General features: G+C 36.9%; 1 protein-coding gene across 5 annotated transcripts in view; it reads left to right on the top strand.

Moving 5' to 3' along the window:
* Positions 1 to 2,743: 2,743 nt before the first annotated feature.
* eya1 (EYA transcriptional coactivator and phosphatase 1) overlaps positions 2,744 to 27,250 on the top strand; it is a 76,811-nt gene continuing 52,304 nt past the window's right edge. Inside the window, exons 1-5 of one of the 5 annotated variants that reach the window (XM_060899965.1) lie at positions 2,744 to 3,117; positions 10,862 to 10,989; positions 15,372 to 15,449; positions 25,281 to 25,347; positions 26,986 to 27,122. In XM_060899965.1, coding sequence (XP_060755948.1) covers positions 10,866 to 10,989; positions 15,372 to 15,449; positions 25,281 to 25,347; positions 26,986 to 27,122 — 406 coding nt within the window. In that variant the 5' untranslated portion in view covers positions 2,744 to 3,117; positions 10,862 to 10,865. Of the gene's footprint in view, positions 3,118 to 9,547; positions 9,618 to 10,861; positions 10,990 to 15,371; positions 15,450 to 25,280; positions 25,348 to 26,982; positions 27,123 to 27,250 lie in introns of those variants that run through there. The other 4 variants (XM_060899963.1, XM_060899967.1, XM_060899966.1 and 1 more) reach the window with 4 other exon arrangements.

The raw sequence follows: 27,250 nt of genomic DNA, 5'->3' as shown, positions 1-27,250 counted from the left end.
GGTGTAGTATAATATTAATTAGCTCTATTAATAATTATGTCAGTGAAGGGTCCTGTGTGTGTGTGTGTGTGTGTGTGGGGGGGGGGCGGCATATTTTTATAGCTTGGTTGTGACGAGTATACATCCTTACAAGGACAGGAATATCTGACAATTTTGTCTGGTCCCCACAAGGAAAACTGCTTTGTGTGTGTGTGTGTGTGTAATTGTTTTTGTTATGTATTGTTATGTAATATGTTTTTTTTTTTTTACCAAGAGACTCAGGACATTTTTGGAAAGTGAAGACATTTTGGCTGGTCCTCACTTCTTCAAAGGCCTTTTTGAGGGTTAAGACTTAGTTTTAGGGTTAAGGTTAGAATTAGGTAGGGGTAAGGGGTGGGGTCGGGGTAAGGGGTGGAGTTGGGGTAAGGGGTGGGGCTAGGTATTTAGTTGTGATGGTTAATGTTAGAGTAAGGAGCTAGGGAATGTGTTGTCAATGAGGGTCCCCACAAAGGTAGAAGTACAAGAATGTGTGTGTGTGTGTGTGTGTGTGTGTTTGGTTATGAGACTGTTATGAAAGTGTGTTTATTATGGCACATGCAGTATAAGGTTGCAGTGATGTATTCAAGCATCGTGTAGATTTCTATATTTATGATCGGTCTACATGTGTATTCATTCACTGACATCCACTTTATCCAAGAAGATCATTTCTATAGGTTCATCTATCATTTATAACGAACAGCATCAGCGTGTCAGAACTGAGCCAATTTTGTACCCAAAAGTGATTTCAAAAGTTGATTTTTGAAAAGTTTGGAAGAATTTAAATGTTTTGCGGTCTGTGTTTATACCGGGATCAGACCACACAATACTTTTGCTGTTGATGATGGTCACCGAGTGAGTATAATATCTTGCCGTGTCTTGATGAGGAGGCTGGCAGCACTACATGTTTGACTCCGATCAATCGTCGCGCACATCCTTGTGTGTCGTTGAGGAGGAGGGTCTGGAAATTGTCAATCATACTGTATTTATCAACTAACACGTCATAGGAGCCGTCAAACTAGGCGAGAAAATACAAACCATTCTGACATGATGGACTTTCCATCGGGGTGTCTTTGGGCCTCCCAGACGCCGCTTCGCTGTTCTTCGATTATGATGCACTCCAGGACCTGTTCATCTTTCCTGACGTTCATATTCAGACCCGACGCTGGAAATTTGTCTGCCATGACAAAACCATATCAAAATCAGCCTGAATTCATGTTGTTTGATCCCGGCGTTCGAGAATAAGCTTACATTTGTTGTTGTTGTTTACATTAGATTTCTAAAATCTAGTCGTATTGAAGTGAAAAAGAACTTAAAACATGAACTTTGTAAAAACTTTTGAGGCGTTTTGAAAAACCTTTTTTTTGTTTCTGGAAAATTTTACTTTGTGTTTGGTTCACAGATTATTATATTTAATTCATAGTATCATTATTGGAGGTAAAAAACAAACAAACAAACAAACAAACAAACAAACAAACAAACAAACAATAACAACAGCTATAACAACAGTTTGTGATTTAAGGTCATCCTTTATGGTGCAGCTGAGGATTTTGAGACTTTTGGACATTGATAGAAAAAGAAGAAGAAGAAGAAGAAGAAGAAGAAGACTAAAATGAAGGAGAAAAAAGACAGAGCATTTTTATGTGAAAAATTGAACAAAATTTAAAACAAACAAACAAACAACATTAAATAATAATATTAATTAAACAAAGTAGTCCATTGTAGTCTGTCGAATGTTTGGACTTCTAAGGCTTTGCTTCTCAGGTAGAAAATTTCTTCTCCTAAACACTCTGCTAAAAAAAGAAAGATTTGTTATTTTAATTTAAAAAAGTGAGTAACTTTTACGGCCACCTTAATATTTTGACTTGATTGAAACTTATATCGTAAGTGAGCACATTAACGCAATCAATTTAACTGACTATAAGAATTCCAGTGAAGTCAAAATTTCAAGGCAGCCGGAAAAGTTACTCACTTTTTAAAAGTTAAAACAGCAAATAATTTTTTCCCCAGCGCATTCTCTAAATAGTATGAAGCATCGCTGTACCACTGAGCCACAATTCGATCGTGTTTTCTGCTCTTCCTGCTTCCTGTTCACCAAAGCGACGGTTTCAGTTTCCTCAACAACACGCGAAGGTTCAGTTTTTCAGTGAAGGACTGGATATAATCTGTCAAGCAAATGACAACTTTTCTCACCAGTAATCCCAGTCGAGCATGATGCTAATATGCTAACAGAACTACGACTCGCGTATGGAATGATCAGGATCAGGATCAGGAAGTTTCATCATGTCATTATTACAAAAGAGCAAGGATTAAAGGTGTAAAAGGTGATCAGGGAAATGAGGGTCACTGCAAACAAAACAACACCGACAAAAAGGAACGGTGAATAAACGCAGGAGGGAAACGTGTCAACCTGAGTGGAGTGAGGGATGAGGAATTGTTTTAGGAGGAGTGATAAAAGCTGAAGGAGAGAAATACGGCTTGAAGGAGTGAGTGAATGACATGTGGAGGGCTGGTGTGAAGAAAAATCCCCAGTGCCTCCTCCACCTCTTCCTCCTCCTCCTCTGTCCGAAAGCCTTCCTGTGTGTGTGTGTGTGTGTGTGTGTGTGTGTGTGAGGGCAACTTTCTGCTTTTTTAAAACCCTCCCTCCCTTCACCACTCCCTCTCTCCCTCTCCTTCTCTCCCTCTCTCTCTCTCAGACTCCAGCTAGCCACTGCCTCCAGCAGTCATCGGTGGACTCTGACACACTCTTCTCCCCACACACACACACACACACACACACACACACACACACACACACACACACACACACACTTGCACTTACACACACTCTCACACACACTCAGAGTCACTCAGTCTCTTGAGATCTATGCACGGGGACTTCATGGCTTCACTTTTTCAGGCTTAAAATGAAAAAGAAAAAAAGTTGCACCTCGTCATCGAAACGTCGCTGATTTTTTTTTCTTCCCGTCGTCGAGTTTTGAAATTCGAGATTCCACGACGCCGCTTCATTCGCTCGGGGGACAAAAAAAAAAATCAGACGTGTGGAAGAAGAAAGAGAAACGAAAAGAGGGATAAAAGTGCAAGGATTCATCCAGAACTGCAGTGAGTACCTTGGATTTGTTTGATCGTTATTTCCACACAACAAGAAAGTGCAACTTTATTATCACTTATTTCTTTATCGATTTATTTTTAAAATACGTTTCTCCTGGAAATTTTCAACACAGAATTAGAATCGATATTCATTTGAGATTCCGGAGAGGAGTTCATTTCTACATCCGGACATTTCTAAACTGATGTGACAGTGATGTGAATGATGGCAGAATTGAGATGTTTTTGTCATTTTCTTTCGTAAATGTTTTAATTTTGCAAATGAAAAAGTAATCAGAAGTTCAATATGCCTTGCACTGTGCGTAGTATAGATTTATAAAATCATTTGCGTGAAATAGACGTGACTGCAAAGAAAACTAACAAACACTACAACAAACCCCATTAACCATCTTTCTTGAACAAATCAAAATTATTCACGAGAAAATTTTGAAAATGTCTAAAAATCGGAAATGTCTCTTAGTGTAAAGTCGAAACATCAAAATGTAACAATGTCACAAAATAAATAAGCGTAGGAGAAAATAATACAACAACTAAGTGCTGAGATGTGAAAATGTTAAATTATGTTCAACTACATGCCTGACCATCTCTAAATGCTACATAATTTATTATTATATTATTATAAAACGTACTGTTTATGATTTTTAACTTAAAAAACTAAAATTCACCCGAACACACACTTTTCTCTGCTCGTCATCAATAACACACTAATACATATTGTAAGTCAACTTTCATGATTTGTTTCATGATTTTTTTAAATATTTGCCATTTTGACATCCGGAGAATAAAACAAAGCAACAATCGAAACGATGCATAAAAGCGAAACATTTTCATTTTAATAATAATAAATACGAAAGATGAGATTGTAATTGTAATATTTTCTTTTCTTTTTTTTTCCTTCTTCAGCTGTACACCTTCATCTTGGATGAGTAGAATTAGAAAGAACGTGTGTGTGTGTGTGTGTGTGTGTGTGTGTGTGTGTGTGTGTGTGTGTTTAGAAACCTTTATGTAACATTAAAGCTAGCAGAAACATAATCACGATTTTCAGAGCTAATTTTATGTTTACGTATTTGATTTTGAAAAAATAGGCTCGGTCGTCATCATCATCATCATCATCATCATCATCATCATGTCCACTCTCAGGCAAACAGATCAATTCAACAAATAAATAAATGAAATGAAATAATTGATCATATTACTACTAATAATGGTTAAATCATTAAATCGAGATTTCGTTGTACGTTTCATTGAGTTCAGTCGATGTGATATTCCAACAAAACTAAATATTTGTGTCGAATTTTGGACTCGAGTCATGACTTTCAAATCACGCTAACTTAGTGCTTTTTAAAAAATTATTTCACATTTATTTATTTACTAAATATAGCCACGATTGTTGTGTGACTTAATAAAACTGGACGGTAATTTATTTGGGTAAATTTGTGATAAATACTAAGACTTTCTTTAAAAAAATGCAATCAAAACAATGTGTTAATGCACCTCTTGCCATTGGTCTATCAAATATTATTTGTCATATTTCAAATATTATATTAAATCATCACGTAATGAGCTTTTCATAGAGTATTGTTTGTTTTTCATAAAGCGCATGTTTGGGAAAATGACACTCTTTTATAAGCACTGAAGCAAGATCAGCGGCCACTGTTTACCGAAGTGTGTGTGTGCGTGTGTGTGTGTGTGTGTGTGTGTGCGCGCGCACTGAGGAAACACGGCATTAATTGACGTTGTTTATGACAAATGTTTATGACGGCTGTATTGTGTTTAGCAAATACAGCAGTGTGTGATTTAGTTTAAGGAGCTGATTAATTATTCATGATTTATACAAATTGGTTTTTTTTCTGCATAGTTCCCTGTAAGCAGTGAGCTTCTTTACTTGAGAACAAAATGCGAATTAGTATTACTTGCCTGTTTGTTAATAATGATTATATTTTTATTATGAGTTAAATCCAACTAAAAACTCATTTATTTGAAAATGTTTTTATCAGTGACTGCAATGGACTTATTATTGTTATTATTATTATTATTGTTTACTTTGTGAACAGAAAATTGTAAGATGGTCCATGGGACTTTTGTGTCCGTTTTGTGGGGTGTTTTGTCGCACTGCGGTAGGGAGCGAGGGCTGAAGTGCGCACTTTATGAAGCGGCCCTTCTGGAAGTGATTTGGAGGCCCGAAGTGAGCGTTATTAGCGGATTTAACGTGAACTGCACGTCAGATTGGACAAAAACGAGAGAGACAAATGGCACGTCAACCGACATCTGACAGGAATTAACATTTTAATCACCTGTTACGCCACATCACACATGCAGTCCCTCACGCAGTCGCACACGCAGTCCCTCACGCAGTCGCACACGCAGTCGCACACACTGCTTTAGCCCAGAATGCACAGCGCTGTTGATGTTACACTGGGCTCGTGTTTACTGAGTATATATTAATAATACAGTACAGGAAATAATCAGAACAACACATATATAATATTATAACACACACAGCATGTACAGAGCAGGCTGTCTGTGTTATAATGTTGTGTATTATATCTTTGATTTATTGAATTATTATTATTATTATTATTACTAGTATTATTGTAATGTTGTCATCTTAGTGGCCTTTAAAGGCAATAACATTTTTTACATATATTTTAATATTATCTGAAATATTATAATGCCATCAGAAACAGAGATGAATCACATGAAAGTATTTTAGATTGAACTTTACTGATTGATTGATTCATATATTTATCACCCTTTTATCTCCATTGTGTGTGTGTGTGTGTGTGTGTGTGTGTTGGATGTTTTATAACTACTTTTTGGTTTTGTTTGTTTGTGTGTTTGTTTGTTTTAAGGCACAGTGGTCATGCCACTTTTCACCACTGATACATTTCATATATTTTTGGACTCTTTGTAAATAACAGGACACACGTAATGATCCCATCATAACCACAGCGTTCATGATAATAAAATTTGAGTTCATGTGCTTTTAGAGCATTGAGGTTATATATCTCAGGTTGTTATTTCAATTCCCTTTTTCCCCTTCTTTATTTTGTACATTTTTAACAATAGTATAATCTGAGCAGTTTAAAAAAAATGCTATCACCCTGACAGTGATAGCATTAGTGTGTGTGTGTGTGTGTGTGTGTGTGTGTGTGTGTGTGTGTGTGTGTGTGTGCATTTTTGAGTAATTAGGCTCCACCTCACTGTGTCCGACTCTTTCCCCTCTCACGTTGTCATTTTTAAATGCTAATCAGTCTTCTCGATGTGTCTCCGAGGCTCACACAGACAAGTGCTGCGCTGCAGTTTTGTCTCACATCTGCGTCCAATTTTTGTCCACATCGACATTCTTTGCATGTCGATTTGTTTTTTTTGGCCCAGCGTGTGGGTTCAGCTGAGCGGCTTACGCGGGGATTAGATGGTTGAAAGTTATTTTGATTAAAGTGTTGTGTTTTTTATAGTACATATGGTTTGCATGATGTATACATTTTTAAAAGGAATATGAACTCGATGGTAGATCTAATCAAATAAAAGAAACAAAATTAAAAGCAGGATGGACACATTCATTGTTTCTCCACATAGTAATACACACACACACACACACACACACACACACACACACACATATATATATTTATTATTATTATTATTAATGAATAAGGACGTGTTGATTTTTTTATGATAGAACTCATAAAGACTCACCGATGACTTTTCATACGCAGCGTCTCTCAGGAGCTCGTTCGGTTTTCAGTTTCACCGCTGTGATATTGTAAGGTGATTCGTAGATAGTTTTAAAAACATTATGCAATGTTTAAATTTTTTATTTCATTTTAATTTTTGGTAAAATTTGGTGAAAAACCAGTGAGAATTCAATGCCATTTTGAATGAAGGCTTTAAAAAGAAATTACTGTCTTGTAAAATGTTCATAACATACAGTGACAAATGAAATAGAAAATAAATAAATAAATAAGCAAGCAAATAAATAAGTAAATCAATAAATAAATATTCCAGCACAAATGATACAGGGATTTAAAAAAAAAGCCTAATAACAATATTATAACGCTATTATTACATTATTATTACTACATTATTATTATAATTTTTAATCAAGAATATTGTGTTAAATATCACTGTATATTGTGTCACTGGTTATCAGGACAACGTTCCACAGCTTGTGTGTGTGTGTGTCTGTGTGTTTGCTCATGGAAACAACTGACGCATGACCAAAAAAAGAAAAAAAAATCCCAGAGCAAACAGTCCTGAGTGACGTGCGCTTGGCCTTTATTTATTTTTTTTGATGACACTGTGCTTTGTTTCCGTAAAGGCGGCGCTCGGTGCTGGTTGAATCGAAACATGAACATCAAAGTGTGCACTTCTTCTTTCTCTCTTCAAGCTGCTCAGCTTGTTAAGTTTAGCGTTTGTTTGTGCTTCACCTGCATGGACTCACCTGCATGAACAGAGGTGCTCAGTGAGGCTACACCTATCTATAGCTATCATCTATAATCTCTTTATTCGTATATAAAACATCATTTATGTCTCGTTTCTCCTTACACACACACACACACACACACACACACACACACACACACACACACACACACACACACACACAAGTGGATGTTATTGATATTGGTTCACTTTTATGTATTGATAGTGTTATTATATTATGTTTTTAGTATGATTATGTGTTGCAGCTAAAGTGGATAGACACAGTGTAAGATAAACGCTTTAAAGAAAATGTAAATAAATAAATAAATAAATAAATAAATAAGAACAGCTCTGGTTAGGAATTGAGAAATAACTTTTTGGAAATTTTTTAATAAAAAAAGTAGTGCAATAGTGTGAATTATTGTCTGTTGTCTTGAAAGACAAAATCTGCAAAATTTGCTTCACGTTACATTTGAATGCAAGTCTTAGAATTCAAATAAAAAAAAAATTAAAAATGCAATTAAAAAATGACACACAGAGGAAAAAAAACAAGCAAGCCACTCTTTGAACAACAACAACAACAATCATAAAAAAGTCTGAGTGTGAGCATATAACATAAAACCCCTTTACACAAGAGACAGATGGTTGCCAGTGCCATTAAAACTCATCCTAACGCTCTATATTTAAGACTTTTCCAATTTTTTATATTTCCGATGTGTCAAGTTTTGATGCTGTCTCTTTGAATTTGAATCAGTAATCATTTTTTTTATCCGTAATTATCGCCTTTTACTTTGGTCCGAGGTTTAAAGTATAAAGTGTGTTTTTAATGGTAGCATGTAACATACAGTACTGCCCTCGAAATGTTAATCCAGTTCTGATAAACCGTCACTAATTAGAAAGCAATGCTCATAAAGCATCATGTTGTGAACTTTATCTCAGGTACACTATCAAAACGTTATACCTTAAGAACGTTGAAGGAAATATAATAATAATAATAATAATAATAATAATAATAATAATAATAATATTTGGTTCTCTGAGTTCAGATAAAAAGTCGATGTTTCAAAAAGAATGCTTGTTTTTCTTTTCTTTTCTTTTGTTTTCCCCTGATTGATGCGTTGATGCTCTTGCTTTTGTAGACTAAGTAAAAAGAGTAAAGTCTGGGGGCGAAAGTGGGCGACAGAACTGACTTGCAGGGGTAATGGGGGGCATTTTGTAGTGTCATAAGAACCATATGTGGCTCCATATGTTCTCCGCATTCTCCATTTCCAATTTGACCTCGTCGTGAGAGATGGACTGCCGTTTTAGGGGCTCTAAAGTGCTCTCACCATCTCTTTTTTCTCTCTCCTTCTTTTCTCTCTCTCTCTCTCTCTTTCTCCCCCCCACCCTATGCTCTCCTCCCCGTCGCCTGAGGCAGAGTCATTAGGAACTGTCAGTGTGCAGGGAGATAAATTTCAGATAGCATCAATTGCAGATGAAAGATACGGCGAAGATGCTAGGGGTGTCGCGCTCCACTTGCTTCTGTTCAACAAGTTCTCATCTCTCTGTCTCTGTCTCTTTCTTTCTCTTTCTCTCTGTCCGTCTGTCTTTCCCTCTCTCCCTCTCTCTCGCCCTCCCTCCCTCCCTCCCTCCTTCCTGCTTACCTTGGCTAAGCTGCTTTTGCATGTTGATTGGGGGAGGACTAATCCAGTTTGCAGCTGTCGTAGTCCAATGATGAATCACCTTTCCCTTCATTTCAGGCCCGCTCTTTCGTTCTTGGGAGGAAGGAGGGAGGACCTGGAGGAGGAAAAACGTAGACAATGTGCCTCTCTGTTCCTCCTCTCTCTCTCTCTCTCGTGCTCTCTCTCTCTCTGTCTGTCTGTTTGGTCGGGAATAACAATAATGTTTTCTCAGACAACGTCTATTGTGTCACGGATGGATCCGGACAGTGACACTGAGCTAGAATAACAAAGAGGGACGTTGTTTCATCGCAGGTGGAGGAGAAAAAGAGAAATAAAAAAGAAAAAGAAAAAAAATAGGAAAGAAAAGTGGGGGAAAAAAAAGCCTAGGTGAGAATCATCAAGTTTCAGGTAAGACAGAAAGATGACATGAGATGATACAGGAAGTGGAGTGTGTTAAAAAAAAACAAGCAAAAAAAACAACAACACACACACACACACACACACACACACACACACACACACACACACACACACACACACACACACACACACACGCGCGCGCACACACGCATGCACGCACAGGTTGAGACATCATTCCTTTCTGTAATAGTTTGAGTTAAAACTTTCGTTGTAACTTCCTGTTATTGCCGTGCTTGCTTGCTTTTTTCTGTCGGAACAGGAAGTCGTATAATCTCTTTACATTGATAATGTGTACATCATGATTGTTTTTGTGATTATGGTTATCAAAGCTGAATGTTTCTGTCTGATAGCCAGAGTGTTTAGCGTCAGATCGAGTTAGCCGATTGGCCGATCGCCGTAATTGTTCCTTAACATCGTTAGAACAATAATGCTTTTAGCAAAGACAAACACAGATGAACATGTGTTTGAGTTTTGTGGCCGTGCGCTCTCTCTCTCTCTCTCTCTCTCTCTCTCTCTCTCTCTCTCTCTCCACACACGCCCACACACACATCCAAACACAAACACACACTCTGGCCTTCATTTGCCGTGCATCATAAAGCGATGCAGATGATAGAATCATGATTTTAGTGGTGCAGTTTTCAGAAAAGAAAACTTTTCTCTATTGCTTTCATTTCTTGTTTCCTGAACTCATTATAACACTGAACTGCATTGCTATAATATAAAACACCCCCCCCAAAAAAAAAAAAAAAATGTGTGAATGGATGAAAATCGTGTCGTGCGTGAACGGTGTGAATAATTAACGATTAAAAATGAGCAAAGCCAGTCAATCGTCAGGCGTCTCATTAATTGTTAAATTCGTGTTGAATGTCATTGTCGTGCCTCGAGGGACGTGAAGTGTTTTCATCTCAGGAGGCAATGCAGTGTGTTTAGTGCAATGTGTTTGAAATAGAATGTGTTTAAAGGTGTGTCAATGATTATGTGAACATGGGAAAATAAATAGGAATGTGTTCAATAAAATAACCTTCAGGGATTGTATGAGTCATGATTATCGAAAGTGATTGAAAAAAAATCAATGAGAATTTTGTCTTAGAATGTATTTTAATTATGCATGTCTGTTGTTGTTGTTGTGTGTGTGTGTGTGTGTGTTTTTAAAAAAAAATAAATTAGATTCAAGTGACGTTGATGTGGATATGTATCCATGTGATGATATTTACCCTGCGTTTCATTGACAGGTCTATGGAAATGCAGGATCTAGCCAGTCCGCACAGCCGAGTCAGTGGTAGCAGTGAATCTCCGAACGGCCCAAACCTTGATAACGCGCACATTAACAACAATTCCATGACACCAAATGGCACTGAAGGTACGATCAGTTCATGCATATTCAGCACCGTCTTCTATCTCCTATCTCCTGCTGATTTTTAACATGATAGACGACTTCTCGTCCTTCCTTCCTGTGCAAACCGATCGCTACATGGCCAAGCTCATTCTGTACCATGATGTCATATTTAAAATCTTTATAATATTTGAATCTTGATCATGAACATAGAACAATGCTTCGTACCTATGAACTAATTTCATACTGCGTATAAATATATAAATGTATAAATATTTCATATACAGTAGCTGTAGATTGGATATGAAAGTGTACTAGATGCTGTATGATGTATAGGATATGCTGATACGTGTCTGATATTAGACATAGATCAGATATTAGATCGATGATTAACATGGGAATTAAAAGTCCAGTACAAATTTGTGTCTTGAATGGAAATGCATTATATTTGAATATTGTTACATGAAGCAGATTTTATTAAAATATAAAATGAATGAATATATAAAAAACAGGTTGTTTTGTCATCTACCTGAGCGTAACTTGAATGATATTGAAATGTTATAATGTGTTAAATGTGACATTGAGGCTTCGTGTAATAATAATAATAATAATAATAATAATAATTTGTGCATGCTATCAACTTAATTCTTTGAAAATGATATTAATAATTTGTATAATATATAAATGGTTATGTAAGTGTTACAAAACATTATATTAACGTTAGATCCTAAGAATTACTGTAAATAATGTTTAAAGTGAAATTGGCCATTATGATTATCATTTAAAAAAAAATAATAAATCCCGGTTGGGTTAGAAGAATCTAAAATGCGAGGCCACTGTTCTGTTCTGTTCTGTTCTGTTCTGTTCTCCAGAGATCGTATTTCAGCCTGTTGGGAATCTTAATCTCTTTTTTTTACGCAGTCTCAGTTTACATAATGTGATTTCTGTCCCGCCTGTGCCGCGTCGAGCGCCCGTTTTTGGTCATCTGCCCCTTTTCTGTGCCACTCTCTCTCCCTTTAGGTGATAACATCACTATGCTTACGACAGCCGACTGGTTATTAAGTTCTAATTCACAATCCACTGCAGGTTTGTGCAGAAGCAAGTGAGCAATGAAAGGACAATACTTGGTGTTTTTTTTTTTTTCTTAACGGAGAACAAATTCATCACTTGTACAGTACAGTTTGGCGATCTGGAATTTGATCAAATCTGCCGTACATTTTTGCTGCAATTGAAATGAGATTGTGGAACCATTCAACTATTGTGCCTTTCATTAGGGTCTGTTATGTCATGTTCTGTTCTGTTCTGTTCTGTTTGTGTTATGTGATGTTATGTTGTGTTGTGTGGTGCTGGATTGAACGCATGGTTGAAGTTGCGAACGAGTGCTGAACAGAAATGTTCTCCTCCTGAGCAGAGTTTCATGGTATGCAATGAGAGTTTAGTGCGCTAGTTTGTGCATGCTAGTTTTCCCCGCTTCTTTTTTTTAAGAAGAAGGGAAAATGCTGGTTTGTCTTGAGAGGAATCATGTTCGCCATGTCGAGCATGAAGGATTTCACTGGGCATGACTTTATACCCACATGGTGGATTTAGCTTTCATTAAAAAAAAAAGAAAAGAAAAAAACAGAAAAGAAAAAAATGCCTTCTTTTGTTCTTTCTCTTTCTCTCTCGTTGTTCTTCTTTGCTAGCACTTTTTCCCTGATTCTTTCTTTTCCTCTCTCCATCACTCTCTCTTCTGTTTCTTGCTTCAACTCTTTCTTTCCTTCCTCTTCTTCCCTCTTGCTCTCTCCCTCACTCTCCTTCTCTGTCGTTTCATTCTCTCTTCCCTTCACTAGCTCTTTCTCTCTTTTTCTTTGTGAAATGGATAGACGGATGGGTTTCACAGATACGACTCTGTCTGAAGGCTGAAGTCTGAACCGTGCTGTGAAATCATCTCTTTTTCTGCCCGGGTCAAGCTCATAACTGTTTTATTCGCTTTTTGACGTCTCAATTTATCCTGCACGTTCATGCATTCCACAGCGCAGCACCCAGCTCTTTGGCCTTTTATTCTCACTCTTTATGCCTATTTTCCTCTTTTTATGCCACATAAAAACCTGCGGTAAGAAACACGATGACTGATAAATCATTGACTTGAACTGACATTGATTGAGGTTTTGATTAAAAAAAAGTAAAATTCTGTCCACAGCAGCTAAAAACATTGACTTGAGGCATGTAGGCATGTGTCAATATTACATTCTAATATCATTTTAATATTGCTTTAATATAACTGTGGAGCTTTCAGTCACAGTTTATGATATTCACCTAGTGGTGTAGCAAAACCACAAAGGGCATTTCTCAGTGCTGGGGGTGTTCCTGACATGTTAGATGTGATTGGTGAGAATCTATTTCACTGGAGGAGAGACAAATAGAGGGACGTGGTAGCCTCTCAGCACTGGAAAAACTAAGTCAACTTGTGGATATTATTGACTTAATGTTAGCTAGCCAAATGAGCTTGAGTTGCACAAGTCAGAGCAAGTGTCGCAAATTTGATTGATTTACGTGCGTAATGGTGAATTTATATATTTGCTGTCATACTTTTTCTACAATCGACACATAACATGCTAATACATAGTACATACTAATAAACACCATTATTTACTGATCACTTCCTGTCACGTTAATTCCAGTCCAAATTGTAAAACTGGACCATTTCTGGTGTCGTTGAAGAAAGCGTTAAAAGTCTGATTGTTTTAGCAACACAAAAATTAGCTTAATGCCATCAGTTCGGCAAAAACGTAACTATGTTTAACAATTGGCACCATATATACGTTGCGGTGAGTTGGCTATAAGCCACGTACGACAAGATTGAGTGGAATAACGGTTTTATTCAATCCACATTCACTGGATTTTGAGAAACGGAGCATTTTTATTTTTATTTTTTGCGAATTCGATAAATAAAAACTTTATACAAAATGTCCGACAAAATCATTTCCGCTTAGAAAGTAAACAAACCGGCGAAATACAGGAGCAATTTGTGAAAAATGCAATAATAATAATAATTCTTGAAAAATTAAAAAAGATACGTTCTTACCATCAAATACCTTTATTCCATATTTTGCTGCTTTTTTTGTATTTTTTGGAGTTTTGTTTTCGAGTTGAGTTTTTATTTCGTCCTCGGTTGATTCAGTAACACGCTCCGCCATTTTGTTTTTCTCTACTCACAGTATATGAGGTGATAGCCTTGTAATAGAGTAGCCAATCAGAGTGCACGATTGCTCATATCCAGTGAATGTGGATAGAATATATATATATATATATATATATATATATATATATATATATACACACACACACACACACACACACACACAGTATCAGTCAAAAGTCTGAACACCGCTACTCATTCTTCGGTGTTTCTGTATTGTGACTATTTTCTACATTGTAGAACAATACTGAAGACATAAAAACTATGAAATAATATATGGAATTATGCAGTAAATAAAAAAGTGTTAAAAAACAAACTATCTTTTATATTTTAGATTCTTCAGCATAGCCAGAGTTTACATTGATGACGCTTTGTACACTATTGGCATTTTCTTAACCAGCTTCATGAGGTAGTCACCTGGAACGCTTTTCAATTAACATGTGTGTCTCATCAAAAGGTAATTAGTGCAATTTATTGCCTTCTTGATGCATTTGAGGTCAAACAGTAAACAGTAAATAATAAAAATGCAGTAAATAGCCCTATTCCACAACTGTAGTAATCCATATCATGCCAAGAAGCGCTCAACTAAGTAAAGAGAAACGACATCCATCATTACTTTAAGACATGAAGTGCCTTTTAATTAAAAAAAATAAAGAAAAGCCATTGAATTAGAAGGTGTACAAACTTTTGACTGGTACTATGTCTGTAACATTGCTGTCAAAAATGCTGACTATATTGCAAGACACATTTTTTTGCTACATCGCAAATCCTGAATGATCATGAATCTTCTGAACTGTATTAAAGTCAGAAGTAATCACTTAAATAAGACATCGGCGACAGCGTTATATTAAAACACATGTCTAAAGCAAAACGTCACTGATTATATTTTCTCATGTTTTCTGAATGTTGGAGAATTGATTATCAGCACATGCCTAACTGCCAACCCATAGCTGGACATTTCTCTGTCCCCTTCTTTTTATTATTATTACGAACCTTGTTCTGCAAATGATTTCAGACTTCTATAAATATTTTTTATACTTGTATCATGAACCTAAGAATAATTATTGATTTATGTTCTAATATAAAGAATGCATTACAGTATAATTAGTAAGGTGTAATACATGTACGATTGTACATAGAATTAATAATGAAGCTTTATTGTGTTTTTGTGTTTTTTTCCTCTCTCAAATTATTACTTTTACTGTTATGACAATTTTCTTATGTTTTACAGTTAAAACAGAGCCAATGAGCAGCAGTGACATCACCACGTCTGTAGCAGACGGCTCGCTAGACAGCTTCTCAGGATCAGGTAACACACACACACACACACACACACACACACACACACACACACACACACACACACACACACACACTTTAATACCTTTACTATTCAAAAGATCATTATCTGTTTCTCGAAAGCATAACATTCACAAAATAAACATGTTGAATTCCATCATCACATTACATCATGTCACTCCTTTCATCAGCAAAATCATTCACGAGTTATGTACTTTGGTATATGTTGAAAGAAAACTTTTATTTAAAGCAAATAAAGCATCTAAACTACAGTGTATTAGCAAATATGTAGATTTATCATGTAGACACGGGGGTTTTACTGGGAAATACGCCACTCGTATTTTTCATATGAACTACATCCGGGACATTGAGTTACATATTTTTCAGTATCTTCACTAGTGAGGAAATCGATGAATTGTTTTGATAAATTTGGGTAGTTTTTGCTTGTGAATGTGTCTGTATAATACAATGAAAATCACACATTGGCTTGAAGATATCGTGTTGAAAAACTCACATTTTTCATATGAAATACATTGCAGATCTGGGTGACATAATTAAATAATATTGGCTGGTGTTGAGTGGTCTATCAGATATATTCCATTCAGCTAGCACGATACTGAACGAGTCGAAGATGAGTAGCTGAATGGAATATATCTGATATACCATGAAAAAAGCCATTATTATTATTATTATTATTATTATTATTATTATTATTATACATTCCTTTTGGGTGATCAACGCGTCTTTCTCTTTCAAATTTCTCTCAAAATCTTCCGTATTTTATGAAGCAAACCTGGTGACCATGTTTGTTTACAAATTGTCTCAGTCGCTCGCTAGCGTGGAAGTTTTATGTCGCCGATGTGTGATGTCATGTTGTCTTGACAACCGTGCAATATCGTAAACCATATTCAACGCTGATTCTCCATTGGGTAGAGTGATGTAATACACGTAGGATAAGCGATATGCTAGCAATATTGCATGCTATCAAACCAAATGAATGAAACCTGCTAGAAGAGAATAGAACACATTTTTATTCCATCGAAAAAGTGTCCTGTATGTGTAATAATTCCCAATATTTCACGCTGATGATGTCACTCCAAGTGTTTTCCCGCTGACTAGACATGCATTGTCAAAATGGTGAGCCAGTTCCGAATTAAAATTCTTTTGATTAAATTGTGTATTTTTTGAACGGATGTGTCCATATAATATAAAGAACATTAAACAGTGGTGTAAAGATATGAAGTTTATCTTCCTGTGTTGAAAAATATTTCACTCGTTCACTTCACCCACTTGTGAAATATACATTCACCACTAAACTTCATATCAAGCTAGTTATCTTGTTAGCATGAGCAATAGCTACTTTTCCATACCATAGTACACCATATAACATTATCACAACTCTACATATCGTTCAAGTCCCTTCCCCCAAACATAAATCCAAACAAAATCATCAAATTAATGTGCATAAATAGAGGAAACACGTTGATATAGATTCACATTCCTGCTAATCATGTCACAAATTAGCATCAAGTCAATTTTGAGTGTATTGACTGCATAGCTGGTTGAAACCAAAACAGAATGTAAACTATATCTCACTTCAGAATGCTTCTACACTCTAAGTACATATTAATTTCAAACTTAAGCAAACATATTTGGATAAGTGCTACACATTCCCTGCTCACACTTCCACATGTCTCACGGTGGTGCATAGCCTTGCTGCTAATTTGTCTTATTTTCATCCCTATTTGACTGAACACTCGATACCTTAACGTTAGACGCACATAAATCACAGTTATGACTCCTGTCTCTGTGATATTAATGAAATTTAGGTGTTTTAAAGTCCGGAGAACTCGGGGGAGCCGAGAGGAAACGTGTCCGGTGTTAATAAAGCGTCTCGGCTCCTGAACTCATTTTACTTTACATGCCACAACCAATTACACACACTCTCCCCTTCTCTCTCTCTCTCTCTCTCTCACACACACACACACACACACACACACACACACACACACACACACACACACACACACAAAACTGTAAAGAGCCGAGAGATGTTTGAATTAAAACATATATGATATTGCTGAGCGTAAATTGACCTTTCAGCTGAATGAAGTAGGTTCTAAACTGTTGCTTCATGATAACTGTGGTAATGAAATCCAGGCGTACACACACACACACACACACACACACACACACACACACATATATATATATATATATATATATATATATATATATATATATATATATATATATATATATATATATATATATATAAAATTATTATATTGAAACAAGTGTTTTACTGGGAAATACACTACTCATATTTTTTATATGAACTATATCTGGGATATGGAGAACCAAAACCGTGACATAAATCTCTTTATTTTTTTCGCGGTGCGGTTTCCATCAAATCCTGCACTCTGATTGAAAGCGGGTCCGTATCCTACGGTATGGACCCCGGTTACGGACCCTGGTTACGGACCTCTGGCGACTCGCTCGTTCACAACAACAACAAACATAGTAGCATTTTTTGTCAACATTTATCTTTATTTTATAAGATTTATTTATAAGATTATCAAAAATCTTATACATTTTGCCAGAATTTCTCAGGAGAATAGCATTAATTTTACAGCATGGATAGCGATAATGACAGTGTTCACAGTGAAAGCGAGTTTTACTACCCTGAGGAAGACAAAATAAAAGAAAACATTTCAGGAGAAAGCTAAAAACCTCTAACTGTTGCTAACACCGAGCAAAAACATGGCTGAATCCTGAATGACTCAATTTTCTATAAATAGGGGACTACATAGGCGGCAAAATGTAGTTTTTTTCCTGCCATGGAAGTGCACTTGTATACCGAGGAGGAATCCATTTGCATTACAAACCGTGAATGAGGATTCAAAAAAGCATTAATTTTACAGCATGGATAGTGATGACAGTGTTCACAGTGAAAGCGAGTTTTACGACCCTGAGGAAGACAAAATAAAAGAAAACATTTCAGGAGAAAGCTAAAAACCTCTAACTTGCTAACGCCAAGCAGAAACGTGGCTGAATCCTGAATGACTCAATTTTGTATAAATAGGGGACTACATAGGTGGAAAAATGTAGTTTTTTTCCTGCCATGGAAGTGCACTTGTATACCGAGGAGGAAGCAATTTGCATTACAGCCATGAATGAGGATTCAAAATGGCGGCTTGGCTCGGTTTTCCCTTTCGGGTGCTCTAGTTTTCTGTTAGAATTTGGTAAAGAAAAAAATAAATATATTATTTACCAGCTTAAGGTCGGTCCGTATGGTGAAATACCGTGACCTCGGCCTTGAATACTGACCTCGGCCCAGAGGGCCTCACTCAGTACTTTCAAGACCTCGGTCACGGTATTTCACCATACGGACCTCCCAGCTGGTAAATAACATATGTATATGTCCCTTGTGAAGAAATTGATGAATTGTTTTGATAAATTTGGGTACTTTTTGTTTGTGAATGTGTCTATATAATAAAAAGAACATCACACGTTGGCTTGAAGATATGAAGTTTTTCTTCTTGTGTTGAAAAACTCATATTTTTCATATGAAATACATCATGGACCTGAGTGACACATTTCCCGATATTTCACTCTGATGACGCCACTCCCAGTGTTTTCCCGCTGATTAGATGCATGTTGTCAAAATGGCGAACCGGTTGAAAATTAAGTTTATTTTCATTAACTTGTGTATTTTTTTTTTGTGAATGTGTCCATATAATATGTAGAACATTACATGGTAGTGCAAAGATATGAAATTTATCTTTTTGTGTTGAAAATATTTTCACAATCATTCACTTCACTCACTTGTGAATATGTTCACCACTTGAAGATAAACTTCATATCTTCACGCAACTGTATAATATCATATATATATGATATTATACAGTTAAAAAACTTAAGCAATCACTTCAATTTTTTCTCAAATCAGCATCCCTATGTATGGCAGCCATATCATTCTGGTGTCTGTGCTGGAATTCCAACACAAGCACAAATCATTTTACTTAATGACGTACTGATTAGGTGATTACCTGAACCAAATCTTGTGCAAAAAGGAAAAGTATAAAAACCACTGTTGTGGTCATCACTATCCTCTTGCTATTGGACCAGTTTAGCAAGTTTTGGCAAAAAGAGTGCTAGTAGTGCCTTAAATTTAATTGGAATACAAAAATATTTATTCATCATGCCAAAAGAGTTAAAAAGAAAAGTTTCGAATGAGAAAAAGAAGTTTTTCTGGCTTTACCGGCAGAGGGATACAGTGAGCGTCAGGTTGCTTCCATCCTCAAAATTTCAAAATGGCAGTTCATAAGAACAAGGTCAAGTAGCAGACATTGGGGACAACAAAGTTACAGACTGGCAGAAGGCAAAAACGATTCTCTGCTGACCAGGATGATCGTCAACTCCTTCGACTGTCACTCAACAACCGAAGGACAACATCAAGTGATTGACAAAAAGAATGGCAAACGGCAGCTGGGGTTAAGTGCATGGCAAGGATGGCTCAAAATGGGCTCCTCTGAGTGAGGCTGAAGTCATGCAAAGCTAGAAAAAAGACATTTTTCAATGAGAAGCAAAGAAGAGCTAGACTGAGGTTTGCTAAAGACCATGAGGATTGGATCGTAAAGGCCTGGAGTAAGGTCATCTTCTCTGATGAGTCCAATTTTCAGCTTTTCCCATCACCTTGTCATCTAATGGTTAGACGGAGACCTGGAGATGCTGACAAGCCACAGTGTCTCGCACCCATTGTTAAATTTGGTGGAGGATCAGTGATGATCTGTGGGTGCTTCAGGAAGGCTGGAATGGGGAAGATTTTTGTTTGTGAAGGACACATGAATCGTGTACTGGTATGTACTGTACAAGTTTATCCTGGAAGAAAACTTGCTTCATCTTGCTCTGACAATGTTCTCTAACTCTGAGGATTGGGTTTTCAAGCAAGACAATGCTCCGTGCCACACAGCCAGGTCAATCAAGGTGTGGATGGAAGACCACAAGATCAACACCCTGTCATGGCCAACCCAATCTGAACACCTGAACCCCACTGGAAACCTCTGGAATGTGATCAAGAGGAAGATGGATGGTCAAAGCCATCAAATAAAGTTGAGCTGATTGAATTTTTGTGCTGGGAGTTGCATAAAGTCACTCAAGAGCAATGTGAAAGACTGGTGGAGAGCACACCAAGACGCATGAAAGCTGTGATTAAATGTCAAGGTTCTTCCACCAAATACTGATTTCTGAACTCTTCCTAAGTTCAAACATTAGGATTGTGTTGTTTAAAATTGAATATGATCTTGATTTCTATGTATTATTCAAAGTCTGAAAACACTTAATCTTTTTTGTTATTTTGACCGGGTGTCATTTTCTGCAATTAAATGCTCAAAGTCAGTGTTTCTCAACCACTGGGCCATGTAGTGGGCTGTGAATTTTTTTCAAGTTGAAGCTAATTTTTACTCGTAGTAGGGTACAGTTGCTAGGTTGCTTCCGCCGTCACATCCGCCTCATTAAGCTATGATCACACTACAGCTTGCGATGCTTTACGATAGGTTTTTGATGAAAATGAGACATTTTGATGAGGATATACACATGAGCTAAAAGTTGTGGTCACACAGCAGGTGAACACTTGACTGTCACGCCTTTGCACGCTTGAGTCTGGCGCAGCTCAAGCGACCGCATGTGCTCACGGAGCATGTTGTGTGCATGTTTGGGACCCAGTCATTATGGAGAACACCTGATACTGATTTGAGCGCAAATCAGCATGCACAGATATGGAAGCTGTTTTCACAGAGGCTTTGCGAAGTATTATCATTATCATTGTCACATTTGTTTCTAACCATATTTATAATGCTATTTAAATACTCTGCTTTCTGTTTTGCTTTTGTAAAAAAAAAAAAACTTGGAAGATGGCTCTGGCCACTTACAGTAATGCATTTACACTACCGTTCAAAAGTTTGGGGTCACCCAGACAATTTTGTGTTTTCCATGAAAAGTCACACTTTTATTTACCACCATAAGTTGTAAAATGAATAGAAAATATAGTCAAGACATTTTTCTGGCCATTTTGAGCATTTAATCGACCCCACAAATGTGATGCTCCAGAAACTCAATCTGCTCAAAGGAAGGTCAGTTTTATAGCTTCTCTAAAGAGCTCAACTGTTTTCAGCTGTGCTAACATGATTGTACAAGGGTTTTCTAATCATCCATTAGCCTTCTGAGGCAATGAGCAAACACATTGTACCATTAGAACACTGGAGTGAGAGTTGCTGGAAATGGGCCTCTATACACCTATGGAGATATTGCACCAAAAACCAGACATTTGCAGCTAGAATAGTCATTTACCACATTAGCAATGTATAGAGTGCATTTCTGATTAGTTTAAAGTGATCTTCATTGAAAAGAACAGTGCTTTTCTTTCAAAAATAAGGACATTTCAAAGTGACCCCAAACTTTTGAATGGTAGTGTATGTCTGAGGATTACAGTCCACTTGTGAACTTTATGACTACAGTTGTCATGAATAGTTTTGCACTCAAGTTTCCATCAATGAACAGTTTAACAAAACAGACTTCATGTTAAAACTATAATGAATTTCCTGGTTACACAGTTGTACTTTGTGACTCTATAGAACACAGTTATAGAAGCGAGTTATTTATAATCACGCTATCTGTTATCACCCAGATGAGGATGGGTTCCCTTTTGAGTCTGGTTCCTCTCTGGGTTTCTTCCTCATGTCGTCTGAGGGGGATTTTCCTTACCACCATCGCCACAGGCTTGCTCACTGGGGATAAATTAGAGATAAATCAGGGATAAAATTAGCTCATGTTTAAAGTCTTTAATTCTCTGTAAAGCTGCTTTGCGACAATGTCTGTTGTTAAAACCACGATAAAAATAAACTTGACTTAAATATCACGCCTGCTAATAAACACTTTTCCTGCACTTAGATCCATCTACCACTGTCCATCTTGTAATGTCCTGATCCCCAGATCTTTAACCCAGCCACATATAAAAAGTTGTACACCTCCGTGCTGTTCCAGGTTTTTATCTGTTTGTCCATGTAGAACGATGTCTGCAGCACTAGGTAGTTTGAAATGTTGGGGAACTCAATGGATAGATCAATTTCCAACTCATAGGAAAAATCATCCTTTGCTAGTGTGTAAGGATCTAATCCCATTGAGTGGTTTCTATATCCACTTCTTTTGAGTGTACTTCTTGGTTTTAATAATTTGCTTGTTTGCTGGACACAAACATGGCAATAAGTTCTTGTGTTAATGGACCAGACTCCACTTTTGGATCATTAATCCTTTTTGACTGAGAATGCCCTGCATGCATGGTTTTATGTTGGCGTCTGGCACATCCATACAGTTTTAAATACAATACCTACAATTAAAAACAGTTTGTTTTTATTGCATTTATTTAATTCCTGGGCTCCCATCTGTAACAGGGAGTGATGTTGTATTCTGTTAATACACTTTGCAGTAGATTATTAGATTCTAATAGAGTAGATGAGCTAAAATAACTGGGGATCTTTTTTAATGGGCCCCGACTCATTACAAATATGAATAGGTGGGCCTAAAAGCAGAAAAGGTGGAGAACCCCTGCTCTACGTGACAATAATTTTATGTGGAATTTGGGAGAAATGCTATCAGTAGTTTATGATATATACACACACTACCGTTCAAAAGTTTAGGGTTACCCAGACAATTTTGTGTTTTCCATGAAAAGTCACATTTTTATTTACCACCATAAGTTGTAAAATGAATAGAAAATATAGTCAAGACATTTTTCTGGCCATTTTGAGCATTTAATCGACCCCACAAATGTGATGCTCCAGAAACTCAGGCCCTGTCCACACGGCAACGGATTCAGGTGAATCTGATAAAATTGGTTATCGTTTCGGCCTGGTGTCCACACGGCACCGGCGTTTTGGGTGCCCCAAAACGAAATCTTTTGAGAACGGGTTCCAGAGTGGAAAAATCTGGCAACGGCGCTGTTGCGAAGTCGTCTGGATGAGTAGAACGGATTTGTTTATGATGACGTCACAACCACATGTGCTTCACGCCGGGTAGAAGTGTAACGAACTCGATGCGAGTTGTCAACAAATCCTATAACTTGGTTCATGAAATGCGCTTACAAAATATTTTCACTGAGAATATTTATTGTGTAATGGTGCAAAGTGAGAGAGAGAGTGAGAGAATAGCCCTTAGGGCAGAGTCAATCCCACCAGCAAAAATAGGGAAAAAAGGAGCGATCTCACCTCTTCAGATGTTGGTTTAAGTCCTACAATACATTCCTCAAAAAGGGCATAGAAGAACAAATTAATCCATCAACGTGTAGCATTCAATTTATTCCGGACCATTAAAGACGCCGCCTTCCGCGTAGAATCATACGTCATCCTCGCCACCATATTGGATGGGTCAAAGCGGAGAATAAATATGCCTCATTCATGTGCTGCGTTTAACTGTACCAACAGGTTTGCCGTCCAAACGAGATCACATGGGATTACCTTTCACAGGTGAGACTGGAAAAATACATTTCATTGTATTTGGTCATTATAACGTAATTTTACGAACAGATTTTTCTGACTTTGTGGCTAATATGAAGTCTCGCGCATAATAGTTTATGCGCATGCGTCCTTACTTCTATTGTTCTGGTGTCTCCGAAGAGACCGTCTTACAGCGCACCTAGAGGTGTGGCATGTGTATTGCATCGTTTTCAGCAAGCGTTGTGTTGCCATATGGACCTGATATTTTACTGATCCGTTGCCCATGTGGACGCAATATTTTTTTTTTTTAAATCTCGTTGCCGTTGTCGTGTGGATGTAGCCTCAATCTGCTCAAAGGAAGGTCAGTTTTATAGCTTCTCTAAAGAACTAAACTGTTTTCAGCTGTGCTAACATGATTGTACAAGGGTTTTCTAATCCTCCATTAGCCTTCTGAGGCAATGAGCAAACACATTGTACCATTAGAACACTGGAGTGAGAGTTGCTGGAAATGGGCCTCTATACACCTATGGAGATATTGCACCAAAAACCACACATTTGCAGCTAGAATAGTCATTTACCACATTAGCAATGTATAGAGTGCATTTCTGATTAGTTTAAAGTGATCTTCATTGAAAAGAACAGTGCTTTTCTTTCAAAAATAAGGACATTTCAAAGTGACCCCAAACTTTTGAATGGTAATATATATATATATATATATATATATATATATATATATATATATATATATATATAGAGAGAGAGAGAGAGAGAGAGAGTGAAACACAAATGTCTATGAATTTAAAAATGGCAGCTATATTATGCTATGAATGTTAGATGCTAGCATAATTACCTCAGGAAAACAATAATGCTAGTGCTGTCAGTATTAGTAATATTATTTAGCTATAATAATAGTAATAATACATATGAGACATTATAGCCAATATTGTTATTGTACAGTATTACTGAATTAGTATATATAAATATATAATGTGTTCTATGTGTTCAGGAAACAGCATTTCTTAAAATGTGACACTGTTAGCGCTAACTTAATAAGATTAAGAAAAATACTGTCAGCATATCAACAGATTGTACATTGCACTGTGTGTGTGTGTGTGTGTGTGTGTGTGTGTGGTCACTATGCCCTCCCACAAAGAGATCTGCACAGTCAGTAGAAAGCCTCCTGATTATTTTCCCTCATTACTGCGCTTCGTTATTCAGCTTTAAGTGAAATAAATCCAACGTAATGACTTTTTCGTTCAGATTCCAAGAGTTTCTGCTGGCACACAGTCATATTTGCTTAATATTTTTTCTATAATGCTTAAAACTATGTGCTTGCCTGTTTTCCGTAGCTATTGGAAGCAGTGGCTTCAGCCCAAGACAAACTCACCAGTTCTCTCCACAGATCTATCCTTCCAAGTAAGTAGACTTTTATTTTCACTCTATAAAACAAGCAATTCGTTTTCTTTTTTTTTGGCGATTTTTAATTCCGAACCTTCTTCTCAATCTTGAGCTTTAGTCTAATTATTTGGAAATACAGCAAGAGCTTTTTTTTTTTAAATTATCTCACCACTTTTTTCTTTGTAGTTTATTATTCCTTTTCAGGGTAACCTTACTATACTATTTCATTTTATTCTTATTATTGATATTGATGGCTATAATTGTACACTAGTAGCTACAGTCACCCTAGTATGTTGTATATTGTGTATAGACAAACCCTGTATTAGACTTTATGGTTATGAAATCAAATCAGAAACACTTTATCAGTGTAAAAATGTTATATTATGTTCCAAAAACATGTTTTTCCTTTATCTGTTTAATCTGGTATAAAACATATATATCTACTGTTGACATTTTGTAACACAGTATTCTTCTGAATATAATTCCCAGCATCTATGATTATGATTATGATAACAGTGATACACCAATCAGCCGTAATATTATGACCACTGACAGATAAAGTGAATAACGTTGATTATCTCAATACAGTGACACCTGTCAAGGGGTGGGATATATTAGGCAGCAAGAGAACAGTCAGTTCTTGAAGTTGATGTGTTGGAAGCAGGAAAAATGGGCAAGCGTAAGGATCTGAGCGACTTTGACAAGGGACAAATTGTGATGGCTAGATGGCTGGGTCTGAGCATCTCCAAAATGGCACATCTTGTGGGGTGTTACCGGTATGCAGTGGTTACTACCGAACAAAAGTGGTCCAAGGAAGGACAACCGGTGAACCGGTGACAGGGTCATGGGTGTCAAAGGCTCATTGATTCGCATGGGGCACGAAGGCAAGCCCATATGGTCCAATCCCACAGAAGAGCTACTGTAGCACAAACTGCTGAAAATGTTAATGCTGACACCTTTCTGTTTTAGCCAGCATTAACTTGCTTGCTCATTTTTCCTGCTTCCAACACATCAACTTCAAGAACTGATTGTTCTCTTGCTAATATATATCCCACCCCTTGACAGGTTATGGCTGATTGGTGTACATGCTGGTATTTTTATTTTCTTCTCCAACAAGACATACTGTATTTATACAAGACATTTAAAATATGTTGTGCCATATCGTACCACATCATGGTATTCAGCATTCTTCTTGATTATGATTAGTTATAAGGTAACTTCCTGACAGTTGTTCCAGCTGCAAGGGAAATCACAGCTTTCTATGAATGTGCTCTAGTTTCTAGAGTAGCAACTTACACGTCCCCTGACGCATACACTTGTTGATCTGATGCAATTTTGTCATGTTCAGAGGTATTTTTGTCTTATTAACTGGGTAGAAGAAGCTAGTGCTGCTATAGCATAATCTTGTTCACAGATGTTCAACAACATTAAATACAACGATAAACAGATAAAAATAATTTAGTTCTTTAATGCATAATAAAATTGCTTGTGTTGAGAGAAATAAAGCACTTTCTTTAAATGGAAACAAATATGATTTATGAGCCAAATCATAACAATCAATGAGGAGAAGTTTGTGTTTCAAATCTTGAATCTTTGTGAGTGAACGAATGTGTATCATGGTCCTGTCTTCCTTTTTTCTCCTCCGTACAATAGCAGACCTTATCCACATATTCTTCCCACTCCTTCTTCACAAAACATGGCGGCGTATGGTCAGACGCAGTACAGCACAGGAATGCAGCAGGCCTACGCAACTTACCCCCAACCAGGCCAGCCTTATGGCATCCCAGCCTACGGTAAGCACACACACACACACACACACACACACACACACACACACACACACACACACACACACACACACACACACACACAAAGACTCCCTCATCTATGCATGACAGCAGTTGAAACTGTATTATTTTAC

This window comes from Neoarius graeffei, chromosome 19, assembly GCF_027579695.1.
Source record: "Neoarius graeffei isolate fNeoGra1 chromosome 19, fNeoGra1.pri, whole genome shotgun sequence".
Classification (NCBI taxonomy): Eukaryota; Metazoa; Chordata; class Actinopteri; order Siluriformes; family Ariidae; genus Neoarius; species Neoarius graeffei.
Note: the sequence above shows the minus strand (reverse complement) of the source record. Positions and strands in the feature narration are given on the sequence as shown.